Source organism: Pleurodeles waltl, chromosome 4_1 (assembly GCF_031143425.1).
Source record: "Pleurodeles waltl isolate 20211129_DDA chromosome 4_1, aPleWal1.hap1.20221129, whole genome shotgun sequence".
Classification (NCBI taxonomy): domain Eukaryota; kingdom Metazoa; phylum Chordata; class Amphibia; order Caudata; family Salamandridae; genus Pleurodeles; species Pleurodeles waltl.
Window position 1 is genome coordinate 1,002,191,322 of NC_090442.1, and position 21,590 is coordinate 1,002,212,911.

General features: G+C 44.6%; 1 protein-coding gene across 2 annotated transcripts in view; it reads left to right on the forward strand.

The window, feature by feature from the left end:
- The window catches only part of NAMPT (nicotinamide phosphoribosyltransferase), a 189,644-nt gene that overhangs the window by 102,438 nt on the left and 65,616 nt on the right, over positions 1–21,590 (forward strand). For both annotated transcript variants that reach the window (XM_069229847.1, XM_069229848.1), the window contains 4 exons: positions 1,429–1,557; positions 1,703–1,861; positions 3,285–3,421; positions 10,065–10,290. In XM_069229847.1, coding sequence (XP_069085948.1) covers positions 1,429–1,557; positions 1,703–1,861; positions 3,285–3,421; positions 10,065–10,290 — 651 coding nt within the window. The remainder of the gene's footprint in view (positions 1–1,428; positions 1,558–1,702; positions 1,862–3,284; positions 3,422–10,064; positions 10,291–21,590) is intronic.

Sequence of the window (21,590 nt, forward strand, 5' to 3'; positions counted from 1 at the left end):
TACTTTTAGAAGTAACCTTTCTGTATCAGTTCCCAGAAGGACCCAATCATGAGGGACACAGGGAGTCGTCGTGGCATCACTGAAGCCACTAGGCCATATTCAGGAGAGGGGAGAGTGGACCTGCGGGCTGGGCCACCTTGCCAAGGTTCAGTGCCAGGGTGTTTATGGCTGTAAAAGTGTATCACTCCAGATCTAAAAGTAAGTAGTCATTCGTGTAGTCCGATCTCTAAGACATCCGCTTCTCTTGCATCCGATGGACAAACCTATTAGTTTCACATCTGTGCACAGATGGTTTGTAGAGCATGGTGCATGCTTGTGTGTGTGTATATTCTTTTACTATCAGACCCAAAATGTTAATCATTCCCCTGTGGAGACTGAGATTAATCCCTTCTCTGTAATGGCTGACCAACTGTGGAATTTGCTGTTGTTTAGTTCCTTCAGCCGGCCTTCTGTTCCACAGATTGCTGGAGAGCTGACTTTTCACTAGCTTTGAATCGGTCATGTTTTCAATGGTTCTCACTATGACACTGCTTTCTGGCTTCACTTGCACAAACAAGAACCTAATAGTAGGCTCGTGACCAGTGCTCAGTTGACTTGAAACTGCATTTTTAAATGGATTTTTCTATTGTCACAGATGTTCTGTTTAAGGGTAAATCAGTCTCCATTTGGGTGTCCCAAAGCTCACTCTACAGGAAATATCATCATTAAGGCATATTTTTTTGCTAGAGATGTGCTGAGCAGCCACATGGAGGACAGTGCACACATCTAATAATCCTCTTGTGTCATTCACATGTGGCCGCCCTGGGGGACCAGACCACTTTTGGAGACCTGTCCCCCTCTTATCTTATACAGGGCACCGTTTGCTATTCTATACACGAGGACCGGAGGAAGATGCTGTAGTGGAGCCAAAAGTGGGATATACGTGTCCTGTAACGTCTCCATCATGGTTATCCATCGCCTTGCAATAACTGGCCCGTCCAGCCCCTCCGGCTGGATCTCAAAGAAGAATGCATTGAAGTTTATGCTGCAACATGCTGACTGAAATACTTGTCTTGGAGAATTGATTTCTGGGGTGTTACTAGTGGTGTATTTGGGATCCAGGATTGATATAAAAAAAGTTGTTATTTTTAGTTGTTATTACATTTTCTGAGATCTCTCAGCTCCTGGGGAAGACAACTAACAATAGAAGAATGCCATTAGCGGTCGGTAACATTTTTATTATTGACTGAAGAAAAATGCATAGCCCAGCTATGCCAATACTTGTTTAACCACCAATTGACCTTGTTTTCTGAAATGCGGTTGTCTTTTTCCCCCTCCTTGTTTAACTTCCCTCCTCATTTAAAAGTATAGTGTATATTAATTGGGATCCCTTCATGCAGACTCGCTATTTTTTATTAAATGGATATGTTGGGTTTTTTTTTCGTTTAGAAGTACGATGGCCACCTTCCCGTGGAAGTGAAAGCTGTTCCTGAGGGCAGCGTGATTCCCAGAGGAAACGTTCTCTTCACTGTGGAAAACACGGATCCCGAGTGTTTCTGGCTTACAAATTGGGTTGAGGTTGGTTCACATTTGTTTACTTCCTTGCGTGGCTTTTTAAGACTAGATGTGCTTTTTGACGCAGTTTAAATGTGACTTATCATTAATAATGCTCTAGTTACTGGGCCCGATGCTGAACCCTTAGTGTTTGTTGTACCCCATTTAGACGATACTCGTTCAGACCTGGTATCCGATCACAGTGGCCACCAACTCCAGGGAGCAGAAGAGGATTTTGGCCAAGTATTTGATGGAGACTTCTGGCACTTTAGACGGACTGGAGTTAAAATTGCATGACTTTGGCTACCGAGGAGTGTCTTCCCAAGAGGTAAACGTGCCAGTTTGACTTAATCTTCAACTTATTTTGTTTGTGTGTTGAGACATAAATCAAATCCTACTACTAAGTGCCACCATTCCTGTAGACGATTCTCCAAATTTTAATCTTGCATGAAAGACAAACTGTACTGAGGAACAAACACACCTGTTAAGTGTAAACACAATCCTTTCAAATGGTGGGAAACTAATTTTGCTTGCAGAAGCACTTAAACTCTCAGACCGAGTAACTTTTCAAAAGTCAGGAAGTCCTTGCCGTGACTGAGCAGGTGCATAAAACATAGACATCTTGGTGTACACTTGGATATGAATGACTCCCTAATATACTCACCAGTAAGATTGAGAAAAATGTGTATATAAAGTAGTAAAACTTCTGGAGAAGAACTTGCACTATATGGCTGCAATGCTGTAAATCGGACAATAGTAATTCTACTATCAGATTGCTACATAATTTACAACATTTAGGAACAATATGAGGTGCATCCAGCAAGCCAGAAACTACAAAATGGTGGTGCATTGTATATTGTGAAGGCTACTACTCATTGCAACCTCTACGGTACCTCCCTAAACCACTTTGATATACACACACACACACACACACACATCAGATACACACACACACCAGAGTGACTCCCTATATGTATTAGGTATCATAAAATGATACCATAGATTCAAATGCATATATATTGGTGTCTAGTTAAATTAAGAACAGTTTTGGATATCCTTTGTCTACTTCTCAAAAATAAGTCAACTTCTAAACCTCAGAATGTTTTAAACAATACATCACCACTTTGTGTCACAGGCACCAAATGTCAGTGGAGTGAGCATACGCCTATGAAAGACAGTTACCGCCAAAGTGTAGTGTCTAGGAAACACCTGTAACAATCTCTCACTGATACTCTAGCAAGTCAGTGGGCCTCGCTTGATTACTACTGAATAACTGCAATGAGCTCTTTGGTGTTTTTCTTAGAAAAACGTCGTGTGCTATAGAGATTGTATATATATCACCAGAGGATTTCCTTGCCCTAATGTTAATCTCTCTCCTTAACATTTCTACTTTGCTGTGTATTTAAGTGGTGTTTGCCGGTTGCATCTCATCTGCAGGCTTAGGAGACATTGAAAAATCTCATGATGGATAAATGATGCTTTGCTCGACATGGTCAGCGGAAAGCACACCTCTGTTTTACAACCGTGCTTTGAATATCACAATTGTTCAGCTTTACCCCGGATGTGATTGAATAGCGAAAAATTGCACATCTGAGATTTTGCACCATTCCATTGATTGCTAAAGTGACCGTAAAAGGCCATTTAAAAAATCTTTACGATAAAGTACCGGTATTAAAACGTATCAGTTGTTTGCTTTAGTTATGCTGTTTTGTTTTACGTTGTTGCACATTACGGTTTTCTCTTGTTTTAAGACTGCTGGAATTGGGGCGTCTGCTCACTTAGTGAACTTTAAAGGAACTGATACGGTTGCTGGAATTGGGTTAATTAAAAGATATTATGGAACAAAGGACCCGGTTCCTGGATTTTCTGTCCCCGCCGCTGAACACAGGTACAGTTTCTGAGAACTGCAGTTTTGAATGATTAAGCGTAGAATTTACTTGCCGCTCGACTTGTTCAACCTGGTTCCTGCTGTTTGAGAGAGTAAAAATCCTGATTCCACCAGCGATATTTTTAAGGCCGAGCGTCACTTAACATGCAGGGCTGCCATTGGCTCAGTGTGTGTCATCATTAGTACCAGTCGTTAGAAACAGCAACATAATACTTTTGAGCAGGATATCTGTCATCTGTGTTCATTTTAGTAAATGCGTAAGATTATTTTTTTTGTCATGCTTTGTATTTCCACGTCGGCAAAAATGCAGGCGCTATTGGAAAGGAATTGCTTTGTTTTATGAGTGTGTGAATTTGCAAAGTTTTCCCCAGTGAAATTTGGGAAGTTCTTGAAATCTTTACAACGGTTGCCTTGGATAGAAAGTTCAAATTACGTGAAAAATATTGTTAAAATATGGGTTCGGTTGTTAAATTATGGCCATGTTTTACAGAAAAGAACAAGTTGTTCTAACGGAAGCAGCTTTGGAATGAAAATAAAGAATTGTATTTTTCCCCATAATATTGATGCCCTATTGGCAAATACTTTTCTGATGTTGATTGCTCGAAAGGAATCGAAGAAAATCACTCAAATTTCAGTGAATTACTTGTTGTGGTTGTGCAACAACAGCAGAACTGCTACCTTTGTAGTAGCTCACTTCAAAACTGTTCGCTGTATTTTTCCAAAATGGCTGCTTGCAAATGAAAACCTTTTCCACAAATCTGCATGTTGATGATTTTTGTAGTAGGCCTAACTATAGTGTTTGGTCTATGGAGTTTGTTGCCCACTTGTCTGTTAGATCTTTTTTAGTTTGTTTTTTCCCAACGACCTTCACCTCTGGCTAGTGTTACTGCAATGGTGACTTGATGACCTCCCTTTAGTTTGAATTCTTACTCCACAGCTTTTCACACACCAAAGCCAATTCAGTCTTTGCCTTTGGTAGCCCAGAACTCTAAGAAAATAGTCACAGCGTTGGATTTCTTGAATCATTTGGGCGAAATAAATAATAAACTTCTGACAGGATTTTACTCCAACTGGTGGCAAAGACCTGGAAGTCTCGTGGCCTTTGAGGAGTTCATCCCAGTCTTCTCTCATTTCCTGACTGAGAACATCCCTCTCCAGATTAACAAGGCGACTAGGAGGCAGTCCTGTGAGGAAGTCCACAACAGAGGTGGCTGACAGGCGAACCTACTTGTCCTGTATATTGAACAGATAGATGTTCTATGGTTAAAACCATCTCCACTCTGCTCAGACAGCACCTTATGGATATGCTTTGCAATTTTAGACCTTATTAAAATATGACGCCTTACTGGGGCAAAATAAATATGATATCAAGAAACAGTTTGCTGCCGTTCTGCCCAGATGAGGGATTGTTGGAATTCTCAGAACACAGCCCCAGAAAGGTACTCTGACCAAGTGGAAAACCACCTGCTAACGTTAGGCTGCTGAGGGCTCCCAGCAGCATCAGCAGTTACATTTCCGATTAAGAATGGCTCAAAAGAGATGTTTAAAGCTAAGCAGAAAATGGTGCTTGCAGTTCAGCAACAGGTTCAGGCTTTTCAGAAAGCAACATTTCGAAGTCAGTTTGGCTGTCTTGAAGCTTTTTAGGTTTGTGCGGTGGGGAGTTCTTGGGCAGAGGCTGCCTAGACCAACTTGAACACAACAGGCAGGTGGTATGGTCCAGGCTGACTATAAGGGACAGCACTATCTAGAGCAGTTTAGCTGGTGCCACACATGGAACAGGGATAGTCCCAGGCAAGGAACCCCATTCAGTTTCGAGATCTGACCCCCTCTAGCACTGCAGAAAACACAACAGCAGTCTGGCTTTGCTACAGCCATCTAATCGAGCATAATAACATCTTGGTGAAAACAGCAGGACGGTCAGCAGTCCACAAATCAACCCTGTACACTAAATATTACTCCCTAAGTCCTGCAATACATAACCAGTGACTATTTGGCACACTGTAAAATCTCTCTTTTTTTTTTTTTTAAAGAAAGTTGTTGAAATTAATCGATGAATTGAAAGATCTCTCCCCTTCGACTTGCAGTGGGGAGGGGGGGATTTTGATGTTTAGCCTCACATGTATTATTTTTTTATACTGACATTATTTCACCCCCGCCAATACAGTCCACTCTCCTCCCTTCAAGCCCGTGTGTGTGTTATTCCGGGAAATTAGCGCAAGCCTTATTTTACGGCGTAACTATTTGTAAACTGAAACCCTTAATATTTTCTTTTAATACTGGTGGTTTGCTTTGCTCGCAGTTCTGCTTTTGAACTTTGCATTCGTCCACAAAAATATTTCACGAGTTTCAGTAGCTTCTTGACGACTCCTTAAACTATTTCATGTGATATTCATCCCAAAGATGGCAGGATTTAGTTACCTCTTCCCTCCAAAGAAGACTACAGGTTATGCCGAGGGACCTTTCACAGTCCTGGGACTGCTCCTTAGCGTCTGCCTGGTACCTTTTTTCTTGCACTTTTATATCCCACCTCTTTCCACTGCAGTGCTGATACTCTGTTCATACCCGCAGACTTGAGTGGAACCTCCGTACCCTAAAGAGCACTGTGACATATCCAGACCGATTCAGCCTCCCACCCACATGCCAGCCCACATCAGCCACCAGCACAGAGCGTATGTTGCAGGTGGCCATTGCCTTTAGTTTTGATGGGGCAGAGTTATGGAACATCACTCCATTAATTGCCATAGAATAAGCTAAATGATGGCTTCTGAACTTGCTGTAGAAGATCCATGGTACGAGGCTCTGCTCCCTGCCAGCCAGACCTGCCAAAGAGAAAAGGAGGCGGGTTTCTATTATAAGTGAGACCGGATTAACAGCTCCATCCGTTCCATGACAGGAAACTGCCAGTATACGCCTGACATCTTCAGCTGTGTTCTGCGCAACTTCTGCTTCAGGTCTGCTGTCCCCCGGTCCAGTTAGCCTTGCCTATGCAAAGCAACACACTGGAGCACAGAGCAATTGCAGGGCCCCGGAGTATGTGTCGGACTTTCCAGGACATCCTCCCAGTCCGGGATCAGAAATCTTGCATACCACCTTAACCACACAAGGATCCCCTTTCAATGTTATTTTTATGTTTGCACTAGGTAGAGAAAAGGAGCTGCCTACCAGTGTTAGTCACTAGGTTTTCCATATTCCCCAGCTAAGCGTAGCATTTCACTTGCTATATATCTCCAACTGCAGAGTGTTTCATGAAAGGCCCGCTGATATTTAATCCATCAATGTGGTGTTTTTATACATCCGGTTTCCCACTTGCTCTTGTCCGATCGGGGCCATGACTGTAAAAGTGGCTATTGGGTGGTCAGAAGACAAACGAGCATTTGCAATGCAACGGGGCTCGCGTCCGAGCTATTAGCGTTGTAAACTCCTAACCAGGCATTTCTTGCCACATGAACTAATACTAAAAAGTAAAACAGTTTCACATATGTGAGCCGATGGTCATCATGACATGCAAAGCGCCCGACTTCTGCCTAGTGAGATCGCGCTGAAAAGATAAAGTAGTCCAAAAACCCTGAAAACACGGAGCCTCGTATGTTTTCCGTAGTTTACTGGTGCGCTCGAGGAGGGCTACACACTGGAAACGGCATGACGTTTGCAAGCCTTTCCTAAATGGAATCAATCAAATTTTAAAAGCCAAGCCTACGAGCTAATGAAAGTGATGAGCGTGGTTAGAAGCCCACATAGAGATTACATCATGGTCTAGAGCGCTTGTGCGTGCTTGAAACGAAAAATGAAATTGGGTCTAAAAATGCATCCCTGATTATTAAAGGTAAAGGCCAGTGCTTTAAATGGGCAGGTAGTCTCTGGTACTGAATGCCTGCACTTCTGTAATTTCAAAAGGAGAGTGTCTGCACTTCTCAAAACTGATGAAATACATTTAGTGTGAGAGTACCAACACTTCTCTGGAGCAAGCAGGTACTGCACTTTATTTCAGTTTAAAGCACTGGTAAAGGCGATGTCTGAACGTAGCCTGTCATGACCAAGTTAGAACTGAGTGCAGCTCAGCGGAGGGTGTTCATGATCATAAGAAGCAAAGCATCTGGTGTGTGCTTTTGTTTTTTAACCTTAAAAGCTCTTGCCAGACGATTGTGAGGGACAGTGTTCTTTGTACACCACCATCCAGGTAGCACTTGGGAATTTTTACCAGAATCACTCTGTCAAGCGAAATAAAGGTAAATCACATTTCTTTGGCCCTTGTTGCAAAAATAAATGCCTCTGAATTCATGCCTCCAGGTCCAGGCACACACTGAAAACATTAAGCTTTGTTTGTTTCACCTAAATGACAGGCTATTCTCAACACCCCTCATAGGGGACTTACTACTCCATGTGTTCAAATCATCTTCCGCTTATACAAGATACTTGTGCCTCAGATTCTGCAATGGGATGCTGGCATACCCAAAAGGTACTTGAATTGAAATGTCCGCCAAACCTATCAACAGTGGGGCTACTTACCATTTTAGGTATGGTAATCCCACTCTGGTGAAAAAAAACTGGCACCACAGGCTGCAATATTAACTATGTAGTACTAGTACGTCATTCTGAATGTTTGTGCTTGGAATTGGAGGGAACCTGTGGTATTGAGGTTTTGCCTACCCAATACTGCAGATTGCCCCTCTTTTCCAACATCTTTTCCTGTTCACATTACAACATGTTTTTCCTGGCGAAATATGAAGGGGTAAAGTAACAAATGTGTATTTTTCCTGTATAGTTTATAGGCTTGATTGCTCTAGAATGAGAATTACAGTGCGACTCAAAATGAGGCCCATAGTCTATTGGTAAATTATTTAACACAATAAAACCTACTGAATAGCCCTGTCCATTAAACTGTATCCCCAGCTCCTTTGTGGTCTATGTCTGTACGTTTGTCATATCACCTCCATAATATCCGGATTTCATTCAAGCTTGTATAAAACTAGATTAATCTGTCCGCTTCCGGACTTGGCCGACAATTCCAGATCTCCATGTGTTAGCACTCCCAAAAGAACGTCTTGTGTTACTTTTATAACCTACTCTAGCATGTATAAATGGTGAAGCACCTTCCACTTGCTTTGGGCCTTCAGCTGCTTGCTTGCTTTGGGCCTTGAACCTGTTTGCGCAAGAGACCAAAACATATTTAAGCTGCAGAGATGCTCCTTTTATCCAGACAACTGTCTTCTAATACCAGTGCTTGTCATGGTTTGTCAGGAATGAGAGAAACCATACCATCCTTGCTCAGTTTCTCGGGATGCCATCTTTAATAGAAGCAACTTAGAGTCCCAGTGTATTTTCACTGTTATTTGGGAACTTGATCACACCAACAATCCAAAGAGCCGGGTCATCAGAGCTAAAAACATTGGATTTTTTTGAAATTCCAAACAAAATATGTGTACAGTGTGACTATTTTGCACAGCAAGCTTTCTTCCAATCTGTTGTAGTATTAGAGCTAGTCACGTTGGAGTATCTCGAGACAGAAAATCAAGATGGCTGAGAATGGTATTGCTGGATGTCTGGGCTAACTTAGTTGCCTCCAGCATCAAGGAAACCCTTTAGGGGAAATGGTAAGACATTTTGCCTGAACTCCAGTGCACAAAGATATACTAACAGCCCAACATCCTCATGGATGATGTATACATTTCACACCTGCTTGTACCAGGGGCAGCTCCCCTGCAATGGCGGAAGAGTGTCGTTCCCTTCGCCAAGAGCCAGGAAATGAAAAATAAAACAATAGTTACACTACACTCAGCTAGCAGTACAGAGAGAGGCGGGGCTGTGCCATGGGAGGTGGGATGAGGAGAGAGTGCACCTAAGTGCGCATGTGTGTTTGGCTGGCCGGCCACGTGGCCGGCCGTCTCTGGCCAGCCAAACACATGTGCGCACTTGAATTTCTCCAGCTTGGTTGTGTTTAACAACCGGGCTGGAGAAACTACACTGATCCCAGGGCTGTGTCAGGAGTGGCAGTCACTTCCACTCAGACCAATCCTGACGCTGCTTTCATGCTAGGTTTTGCATGAAAGCAGCACCAGGATTGCTGAGGAGCCTGTGCTGCTGTCACAGTGAATGCTGGGACACCAGAAGAGGAGTGAGGCATCGGGAGTCGGCGGGAACTGCGACAAAGGTAAGGTTATTTTTTTTTATTTATTTAAAAAAAAAAAATCTTCCTTTTCCTCTGTCCTCATCAGCAGAACCCCCCTTCTCCCACTTCCCCTTGGCTTTTTTTCGGCTGCTGGCTCGCACCCAGCCTGATATGCCCCCTGGACTGTTCAGACCGCTAGCTCATCATCACAGGTAATGTCTAGGCCTCACCCAATCCGCATTAGGTGGATTGCATGATAGAGCTCTAGTATTTTAAGCTTCTACGTGTTTTTTGCATATACACATTGCTGTTTTATTGTGGGTGCTTGGCATTACAGCTTAGGTTTGCATTATATTGGCCGCCATATAGGTTTATGATTTGTTATGTAATATGACGCCTTGTGGCTTGAATAAAGTCTCCCCCGTAAGTGGCATATGAACATTGAGGTATGGTCTGTCACAAAAAATTGTATTTGAGATTGTGAAATAAATATGCTCCATTTTATGTTTGTTTTGATATGCACATTTGCTCTTTTAGCACTATTACAGCCTGGGGAAAAGATCATGAAAAGGATGCCTTCGAACACATTGTGACACAGTTTTCATCAGTGCCAGTGTCCGTGGTCAGCGATAGCTATGACATTTATAATGCATGTGAAAAGATTTGGGGTGAAGACCTGAGGCATTTAATTGAATCTAGAAGTGCAGATGCACCTTTGATAATAAGGCCTGACTCTGGAGATCCTCTTGATACAGTATTAAAGGTAATGATCTTTTTTGTACACTAATACCTAGCCTTTGTTGCAAAGACAAGATTGGTCATGGGCCTGCCAAATGAACGTTGTTGTATTTACTTACAGTGGAAGGAAAATATGCTTCAGTTTCACACACCTGAGAGACAAGACATGGGAGAAACTGTTATTTTTTAAAAAATTTCTGTCTATTCGTCTCCTTGTAACACAAGTGATTGAGATTGGTGTGGGTATCTATATGTTGGCTTTCCTATAAATATTTTTGTAAGGCGTTCTCTATTTCAAATGCTTTTTTTTGTTGTTCAGATATTTTATATTTGAACGTATTATCTAATCTTTATTTACTACCTCCTGTTTCTTACTGATTCACATCTGCTTGTACCTATTCACATGTCTTACCATGAAATAAGCCATATTTTCAAGAAGTTTAATATATGCTGCTTCCCTTCTGGGAAATCTGTGGAATGTACCCTTGTATATTATATGGGATTCTGCAATCCTTGTATAAACGCCCGTCTCTAATTTCCTTATAATTGGCGACTTGTGATGCGCTCAGTCACCATTCATAAAGAAAAGATGACAGAGCTTTTTTTTCTTCTGCTCTGTTTTAATCGCTTACAATGCAAGCAGAGAGAATAAGTTTATTTTTTGCACTCCTCAGAGGAAAAAATAGAATCTTTCTGCATGTTCCTACATATTCTGCACATTCCGAGCGACTGCAGTTTTTTTTTTTTTTATTAAAGCAGACTTGTATTGAAATGTTTCTAATATCTGTTTGCAACAAATATCTAACAGTTTGTGATGTGTTTAATTTTGCACTAGAGGTTTTATTTGTATTCTTCATGTTTGCAAACATGCTCGCTCTTTCATATGAAAGAGCTAAACCCAAGATTTTAAATGGTTTGTGGGAAGGGTGATGATGAGACCATGTATTATATGGGATAAGGTAACCCCTTGTGTACATTATAAGGATATTGTAAGTCACCTCGGACCTCCATAATCATATAAAGGAACTCTGCCTTTTTGCCTCGTTCCTCTATATGGTTGTTGAACTCCTCATTGACTTGCAATATTCCGATAATCTACAGCAGGTGGTATTTTATCCCTTTAAATAATTTTCCTATAATTGTTGTCTCACTCTTCATTTATTATTTTGTTACAGCTTCACGAACATAATGTTTGATGACGTGTGGCTGTAGATACACATGCTCTTCATACTTCTGACATCTAGTTTTGAGTCTGGAAGGTTGCAGGTTGTTTTTCTTCGAAAAGTCTTCCGAGTCACAAGGTATAGTGACTCCTCCTCTTGCTGGTACTGCTCATGAGCTTCAACTCCATTGTTATCTCTTTTCTTCCGCTGTTGGGTTCGGTTGTGTTTTCGCCCAGCTCCGGATCAAGATCTTTTTGGACTCTTTTGGTCAGGATACCTCCCATAGCATGGATATTGTCTTTCAAACGTGTATTTCCTGTCTTCAACGTTCTGGGATCTAAGGCACTACCCGTCCGACCTACGTGCTTTGTCAAAGGCCCTGTGGGCCGCTATTTTCTTGGTTTCAATGTATCGAATATGAACCTTTGATGGAACGCACTCCCTTCTGTTTTTGTCCTGAGTGCCACGCGAATTTCCCGCGGACCGACCAGCACCAGGTCTGCAACCTCTATTTGTCTCTGGATCACAATGAGGAGGACTGCAAGGCTTGCTAGTCTTCTCAATTTAAGAAAACCCTGAGAGATTGAAGAGCTTGTTGTCACGAGATGCGGCAAGAGTTCGAGACAGATATTGTCGGACTCCAAGACACCATGTCCGATCTACTGCACCTTTGGAGGCGACTACTTTTACTGAGCCTATCCTCCCCAAAATGAAGCAGCAGCTCGATACCAAACAATCGCAGCTTCATATTCAACCTTATATGGGATGTGTCTTGGTTAAAGCTGTCGTTTCTACACCTTCAAAGATGCGGCTTACTTTTGAGGAAGCCACTGCCATTCCTACGCTTCATGCGAGCACAAAAGACTGGATAGAGACTCTGCTGACATAACACTCCTCTACCTTTTTCTCCACCACCAACCTCACCTCCACCACCACCACCTCCTCCCTTGCATCCTCATTCTCAGGGTTGACCCTCTTGACATCACAACACAGGGTTCCCCTCACTTTCCATAACATTCTTGAGACGGGATGATACTATGCCTTTTGACAGAGACCCATGGTCCCAGTAGGTCATCGACCCATACACCAATACTGATGTCTACCCAGTTAGACCATCCCCACCGGATGATACTACTTCTTTCAGGAACTCATTAGGAGGGCAGCTACTTACCATCAAGTGCCCCTAAAAAAAAGAGCCAATTGTGGATGATTTTTTTGTTTGAAACCCTTGCTACATACCATTAAGCCACACATTACCTTCCCATGCTTAAGGGTATGATGAGGCTGACAGAGGATATTTTTAAAGATACTGCTAGGGCATGCATAAGCAATACATGTATAGAAAAGAAGTACAAAGCTTCCCCCTCACACCTAATTTTCATTAGGGGTCAGATCCCTGCAGATTTCTTGGTGGTCCCCAGTGCGAGAAAGAGAGTGAACTCGCAAGCAGCTGTTGGTGCTCAGCCTCCTGACTAGGAGAGTAAGCTGATTGATGCCTCTGGCAAACATTTTGCTGCTCAAGCAGCCAACCATTGGCACATCACTAGAACACAAGACCTGTTTGCTAGATAAGGCTATGCCCATTGGGATGAAATAGAGGAGCTCCTCCAGTATCTCCCAGAGGAACACAGGAAAAAAGGACAACAAATTGTTAGTGAAGGGCAGCTTATTTCTAACTCTTCCATTTGCTGTGCCTTGGACTCTGCAGACACAAATGCTCGAGGCATCAATACTAGTGTCCTCTTATGCTCACATGCATGGCTACTCATTTCTGGTTTTAAACCAGAGCTACAACATACCATCCTTAATGTGCCTTTTGATAAGGAGCACCTTTTTGGCCCACAGGGCGATGAAGCACTTGAGAAAATGAACAAAGATAGTGAGGTGGCCATGCCCATGGGAGCTCTCCAAACCTGTGCTTCACATGGGGCTTTTTGTAGGCCATTACATAAAACAGCCTTCAAATCATCAGCCACGGACACTTCTCGTCTTAGTAAAAAACCCAACCTCACTCATCCTACCATAGTGGATTTTGCAAAGGTCCTTACAGGGGAAATAATAACAGAGGCTGGGGGAAAACACACTCGCCTAGAGGCTAGTCCACTGCCTCCAAGCAGTGACTCCCTTAATTTTCCCTCTGGCTACCCAACACCTGTTGGAGGACGTCTTCAGTTCTTTTTCCATCACTGGCAAAATATCACAACAGATCAATAGGTGTTGGATATTATCCAACTTGGTTACTGCCTGGAGCTAATTTCCACACCTCCAAACATTCCCCCTTGCACTCACAAGCTTTCAGCAGAACATATCATTGTGCTCAAACAGGAAGTGCAGGCCCTACTAAGCAAAGAACGGATAGAACCAGTTCCTCTGCACCATCAAGGAGCAGGAGTGTACTTCCTATATTTTGTCATCCACAAGGAGGATGTTCCCAAAGGCCTGTTCTAGATCTCAGGCCTTAAATCATTACATCCTGGCAGAACATTGTCACATGGTCACACTTTAGGACGTAATCCCATTGTTTCAAGGTTTCTTTCTCTCAGCTTTAGATCTAAAGGATGCCTACTTTCACATTCCTATATCCTCAGCACATCGTAAATACCTCAGATTTCTGATAGCAGGACATCATTACCAATTCAAAGTACTTCCCTTTGGGGTCCCAACTGCCCCAAAAGTCTTCACAAAATGCCTGCCAGTTGTCACAGCTCACTTGTGCAGAGAAAATATCCACACCTTCCCATATCTGGGAGACTGGCTTATCAAAGCCAGTTCCCTCACACAATGTCTGCATCACACTCAAGTCACCATAGACTTGCTTCATCAATTAGACTATCAATTTCCAAAAGTCACACCTGAATCCTGTTCAGATCCAGCCCTATCTAGGGGCCATTCTGAACACGCAACTAGGGCTAGCCAACCCCAATGCTGCAAGGATACAGAACTTTCAGACACAACTCTCCTATTTCCTCCTCAATCACCAAGTCATAATAAAATGTGTCATGAGGCTTCTGGGCATGATGGCTTTTTGCATTGCCATAGTGCCACATACCGGTCTTCACATGTGTCCATTGCAGGAATGTCTAGCACACCAGTGGTTTCGGGCACCGGGTCTCCTACAAGATCTCGTGTTGGTAGACAGCTCCACCCATCACTCTCTACAGTGGTAGAACATAACCAGTCTCTTGAAGGGGCGGCCTTTCCTGGACCCTTTTCCACATATCATTCTGACAGGGTGGGTTGCTCAACTTCAGGATCTCGCAGTCCTGGGTCTCTAGAAACCTACATATCATACTATGGGCATCAGTTACCTAGAGCTTCTACCTGTTCACCTAGTGCTCAAAGCGTTTTTAGTTCACTTAATCAGCAAGGTAGCCCTTAATATGCACAGATAACACAACAACAATGTGTTATGTGCAGACCCAAGGGTGGGGAGTTAGTCTCTGACTCTCGCCTTTCACAGACAATTTGGCATTGGACCATTCACCACAACATTTACCTGATTGCGGAACACCTCTCAGGGGCACACAACAACTCTTCTGACAAATTCAGCAGAATGGGAACTCCACCCTCTAGTCCTGCTCCCCTACTTCCAAAAGTGGGTCTTTTTCGGACATAGACCTATTTGCAACAAAAGAAAACAGAACATGCCCACACTTCGCCTCTGGGTTCCCAAACCCTCAGTCCAAGGACAATGCTGTATGGATGGCCTGGTCAGGGATATTTGCCTATGCTTTTCCACCTCTCCACCTCCTTCAGTTTCTGGTTCAGAAGCTCAGGCAACTATCTGTCACATTTATACTAGTGGCCCAACGTGGGCCAGACAGCCATGGTTTACTACTCTGCTGGAGCTGTCTCCGTTCCTCATGAGAAGCTTCCCCTCAAACCAGACATTCACACTTAAAACCATGGTCACATCAGGCAACCAAATACCACGGATTTGGACCTTGCGAAATGGCTCCTGAAGTCCTACAGTTTGAGTACCTTAAACCGCTTCAAGGATGCATGGATATTCTCAAGGAGGCATGTACACCTTCTTCTAGAGCATGTTATGCAGAGAATGGAAACATTTTGTCTGCTTCTGCTACTGTATATCCAGACAGTGGGACCCCTTTTAAAGTACCAGTGCAGGGTATTCTCTTATATCTTCTTCATTTGCAGAAATCAAAATTAGTATACGCTTCCATAAGGTCATATCTAGCAGCTACAACTGCTTACCTTCAAAACAGACAGCACTCTTCCCCTTTCAAAATCCCAGTTATTTAATCTTTTATGGAAGGGCTTAAAAGCATGATTCCGGTAAGGGTAACCACAGTATCTTCTTTGAACCGTAACATTGTACTCACTAGACTCACGGGCCTTGTGTGTGCTGGTGGGGAGAAAAAGACTAAGTTGACATGGCAATCCCCTCAGAGTCCACAACCCACTGCCTGTGGCATATGTAAGCCACCCCTCTAGCAGGCCTTACAGCCCTAAGGCAGGGTGTACTATACCACAGGTGAGGGTATAGCTGCATGACAACTATGTCCCTACAGTGTCTAAGTCAATTCTTATACATTGTAAATGCAGGGTAGTCATACTGAGTATATGGTGTGGGAGTTTGTCATTACGAACTCCACAACACCATAATGGCTACACTGAATACTGGGAGGTTTGGAATCAAACTCCTCAGCACAATAAACCCACACTGATGCCAATTTATTGAGAAATGCACACAGAGGGCATCTTAGAGATCTCCCCTGTATTTTAGCCCAACTGATGCCTGCTACTTACAGACGAGTTTCTGACCACACAGGGTGAGTGCCTGTGTGCACTCTGTGGTCAAAAACAAAGCCTGTCCTGGGTGGAGGTGCTCGACACCTCCCCCTGCAGGAACTGTAACACCTAGCGGTGAGCCGCAAAGGCTCAAGCCTGGTGTTACAATGCCCCAGGGCACTCCAGCTAGTGAAGATGCCTGCCCCCGCATGAGCCCCCACTTTTGGCGGCAAGTCCAGAGGGACAATGAAAAAATCAACGAGGAGTCACTCCCTCAGCCAGGTCCACCCCTAAGGTGACCAGAGCTGAAGTGACCCCCCTCCTTGAGAAATCCTCCATGTTGCTTTGGAGGATTAGGACCAATAGGGATGTGGTCCCCTCTGCAGAGGAAGTGGGCACAAGGAGGGTGTAGCCACCCTCCGGAACAGTAGCCATTGGCTACTGCCCCCTAACCCTAACATCCCCCTAAATGTAGTATTTAGGGGCGACCCTGAACCCAGCTTTTCAGATTCCTGATGACCTCACAAGAAGGGCTGCTGAGCTGAAAAACCCATAGAGAAGAAAAGGAGACAACTGACTTGACCCCAGCCCTACCGGCCTGTCTCCTGCTTCAAAGACCCTGCAACCAAGAAGCGACACATTCTTCAGGACCAGCGACCCCTGAAAAGCTTCCAGGGGACTTCCTGCATCACCGAGGATCAAGAACTCCCATGGGCAGTGGCTCTGCCCAACAAGAAGAAAAGACATCCATTTTTAAAGGGGCTCCCACCTCACTCCAGAAGCGTGAGTCCCCAACGCCCCCGGCCCGTTTCCAGAGAAACCAGTTATCCAGAGAGGACCCTCGGAGGACGTGTCCACCCTGGGCTGTCCTCCCTGCACCCTCACGACGACGCCTGCAGAGGGTATCCTGAGGAACCCCCTGACCGCGACTGCCCGGGACGAAGATATCCTACACCCGGAAGAAGCACTGCACCTGCAGTCCCCAGGCCCATGAGAATCTGACCACCAGTGCAGCAACGACTAGCCGGCGGCCCTCAACCTTTCCTGGTCGGTTGCTTGCCCGAGAGGTCCCTCTGTGCCCGGCCTAAGTGAGCCCCGGGTCCCTCCATAGAGTTCTATTGATACCCCAGCGCCCTGTTTGCACACTGCAACCGGCCGCCCCGTGCTGCTGAGGGTGTGGTTTGTGTGCCTACTTTGGGCCCCTCCAATGCTCCTCCGAACGCTCCTGGTCTGCCCTCCAACAATGCGGGTACTTAGCTGCCAGCAGACTGGAACCAGAATACCCCCTGTCTCCATAGGCACCCACGTTATTTTGCCTCCGGTTTCCTTGAACCCCCAACGGTGGACTACCTATACCACGGAGATTGAACCGGTAAGTGTGGTACTTACCTCTGAAACTGTACTGTACTTACCTCCCGCATGAACAGTTGAAAAGTGCAGTCGACTTAAAATAGCTTTTTGTCATTTTAATGAAAACTGTGTACAGTATTGAATCTATTCAGTCTCTACTATTACTATGCAAAGTACCTTTTATTTAATGTTCTTACCTGCTAAATGAATCTTGTGGTTTGAAAAATAAATTAACAAAAGAATAGTTTTCTATATAAAACCTGTTGGCCTGGAGTTAAGTCATTGAGTGTGTGTTTTCACTTATTGTTTGTGTGCACAACGCCTGGACTCTGTGCACACTATATCTCATTTTGATATAGTATATAGAGAGCCAGCTTCCTACAGCACCAATCCAAACTTTTTACCAAAAGTAGTATCTCAACTTCATATGAATCAAAAAATTGAATTGACAGTCTTTTTTCCGCACCCTGATTCTGATTCACACTTGAGATGTAAAGAGAGAGCTTATGTTCTCCATTGATAGCATTAAAACATTTAGGAAAACTTTCACACATTCTTTTGCCTTTTCTCCTCCATACAAACCAATCCTATTATTGAATCCAAAATAGCAAGAGGGATTTTTTAAATGTATCCAAACTTGCTATGCTAAAGCCAAAAGGCCACTACCTATTACTTCTAGAGCACACTGCACTCGTAAAAAAGGAGCAACTATGGCCTTTTTAGGTAACTGTAGGAAAATGCCACTGTTAGCATGGTACCCCATAACCTTTTGCCTTTTGCAGACTGGAACCGGAGCACCCCCTGTCTCCATAGGCGCCCATGTTATTTGGGCTCCTCTTTGACCTCGGCACCTGACCGGCCCTGTGTTGCTGGTGCTGGGTGTTTGGGGTTGACTTGAACCCCCAACGGTGGGCTATCTATGTCCCGGAGACTGAACTTGTAAGTGCTTTACTTACCATATTTACCAAACTGTACTTACCTCCCCCGGAAACTGTTGACATTTTCTCAGTGTCCACTTTTAAAATAGCTTATTGCCATTTTATGAAAAACTGTGTACATTACTGTTTTGGTTCAAAGTTCTAACTATATCTATGCAAAGTACCTAACATTTAATGTATTTACCTGCAATTTGAATATTGTGGGTCTAAAAATAAATTAACAAAATAATATTTTTCTATATAAAAACCTATTGGCCTGGAGTGTGTGTTCTCACTTATTGCTTGTGTGTGTACAGCAAATGCTTAACACTACCCTCTGATAAGCCTAACTGCTCGACCACACTACCACAAAAAGATCATTAGTATTATCTATTGTTGCCTCTGTCAAGCCTCTTGGGGAACTCCTGGACTCTGTGCACACCATATCTCATTTTGATATATTATGTTCGATGGCATCTGTCGCTGTAGATACGCATGTTTTGCATAGCTCGCCATCTGGTGTTGGGCCGGAGTGTTACAAGTTGTTTTTTCTTCGAAGAAGTCTTTCGAGTCACAGGACCGAGTGACTCCTCCTTTTGTCTCCATTGCGCATGGGCGTCGACTCCATCTTCGATTTGTTTTTTTTCCGCCATCGGGTTCGGACGTGTTCCTGTCGCTCCGAGTTTCGGAACGGAAAGATAGCTAATTTCGGAAGATTTTCGTCGGTATTGTTGCGTTCGGGATCGGCGTAGTTAGATTCAACACCGCGTCGAAAGATCGAAGAGCTCTGGTGCCCTTCGGGGTAGTTTTTCGATCCCCCGTCGGGGCCTGGTCGGCCCGACTGCGTGCAGAAGAACGCCGATGGAACGGACCCCGTTCCGCTTCTGTCCCAAATGCCACAATAAATACCCCTATACAGACCAACACTTGGTCTGTAACCTGTGCCTGTCACCTGAGCACAGTGAAGACACCTGCGAGGCCTGTCGTGCGTTCCGGTCCCGAAAAACACTCCGAGACCGTTGAGCCAGAAGACTTCAGATGGCGTCCGCGCCGACAGCCCACCGAGAGTTCGAGGAACAAGAAGAGGAAGGAACCTTTTCGATCCACGAATCGGACTCCGAAGGATTCGACGATACACAAACCGTGAGTAAGACGTCGAAAACCACTCAGAAGAAGATTTACAAGGCCCAGGGGACGCCACTGCCACCAGGCCATGGCTCGACACATAAATTCGGTGACCGACCGTCGGCACCGAAAAAGGCCCAAACAGTGCCGAGATCGTCCGACTCCGGTCGAGACACCGGCACGCAGCCTTCTCGGGACCGAGAAAGTGCTGGAGACAAGCATCGACACCGAGATACCGGTGTAGACACGGCTCGACGCCGAGACAGCGGCACCGACGAAGATCGACACCGAGAGGTTTCGGCCCCGAAAAAGAAAAAAGTCACCTCGGAGCCGAAAAAAGATGCAGACAGGGTTTCGGTGCCAAAACAGACTGCAACCGACCCAGTTACAGGCTCTTATACAGAAGAGCAATCGCTAACCTCCCAAATGCGAAAGCATAGGTTTGAGGAAGAGCTACAATCAACTGATGTAGACCATACGCAAAAGCGTATTTTCATACAGGAGGGGACAGGAAAAATAAGCACCCTTCCCCCTATTAGAAGAAAGAGAAGATTGGAGTTCCAAACTGAACAAACACCACAAACAAAGGTGGTGAAAAAGGTTACTCCACCACCCTCTCCTCCACCTGTAATTAACGTCTCACCAGCACAAACTCCATCACATTCCCCAGCTCACACCACCATGAGCCAGGGTGACCAAGATCAGGACGCATGGGACTTATACGACACCCCAGTGTCAGATAACAGCCCGGAGGCATACCCTACGAAGCCATCTCCACCAGAGGACAGCACTGCGTATTCTCAAGTGGTGGCTAGAGCAGCACAATTTCACAATGTAAGCCTCCACTCAGAACAGGTCGTGGATGACTTTTTATTCAACACCCTCTCCTCCACCCACAGCTCCTACCAAAGCATGCCTATGCTCCCTGGTATGCTCCGGCACGCAAAAGAAATCTTTAAGGAGCCGGTCAAAAGTAGAGCAATCACACCAAGAGTGGAAAAAAAGTATAAGGCGCCTCCTACAGACCCGGTTTTCATCACTACACAGCTGCCACCAGACTCTGTCGTTGTAGGAGCAGCTAGGAAAAGGGCCAACTCCCACACATCTGGAGATGCACCACCCCCAGATAAAGAAAGCCGCAAGTTCGATGCAGCTGGTAAGAGAGTCGCAGCACAAGCTGCAAACCAGTGGCGCATCGCTAACTCTCAGGCACTACTTGCGCGCTATGACAGAGCCCATTGGGATGAGATGCAACATCTCATTGAACATCTGCCCAAGGACTTACAAAAGAGGGCAAAACAAGTGGTTGAGGAGGGACAGAACATTTCGAACAACCAAATACGCTCCTCCATGGACGCTGCAGATACAGCTGCACGGACAATTAATACATCTGTAACTATCAGAAGGCATGCATGGCTACGAACGTCTGGATTTAAACCAGAGATTCAGCAAGCAGTTCTCAATATGCCTTTTAACGAAAAAGAACTGTTCGGTCCAGAAGTGGACACATCGATTGAGAAACTCAAAAAGGACACGGACACTGCTAAAGCCATGGGCGCACTCTACTCTCCGCAGAGCAGAGGGAATTACAGCACATTCCGTAAAACACCCTTTAGAGGGGGGTTTCGGGGTCAGGGCACACAAGCCAGCACCTCACAGGCAACACCGTCCAGTTACCAGGGACAGTACAGAGGAGGTTTTCGGGGACAATATAGAGGAGGGCAATTCCCTAGGAATAGGGGAAAATTTCAAAGCTCCAAAACCCCTACTACTAAGCAGTGACTCACATGTCACTCACCCCCTCCACACAACACCAGTGGGGGGAAGAATAGGTAATTATTACAAAGCATGGGAGGAAATCACTACAGACACTTGGGTTCTAGCAATTATCCGACATGGTTATTGCATAGAATTTCTACAATTCCCTCCAAACATACCACCAAAAGCACAAAATTTGACAAAACATCATTCCAATCTCCTGGAGATAGAAGTGCAGGCACTATTGCAGAAGAATGCAA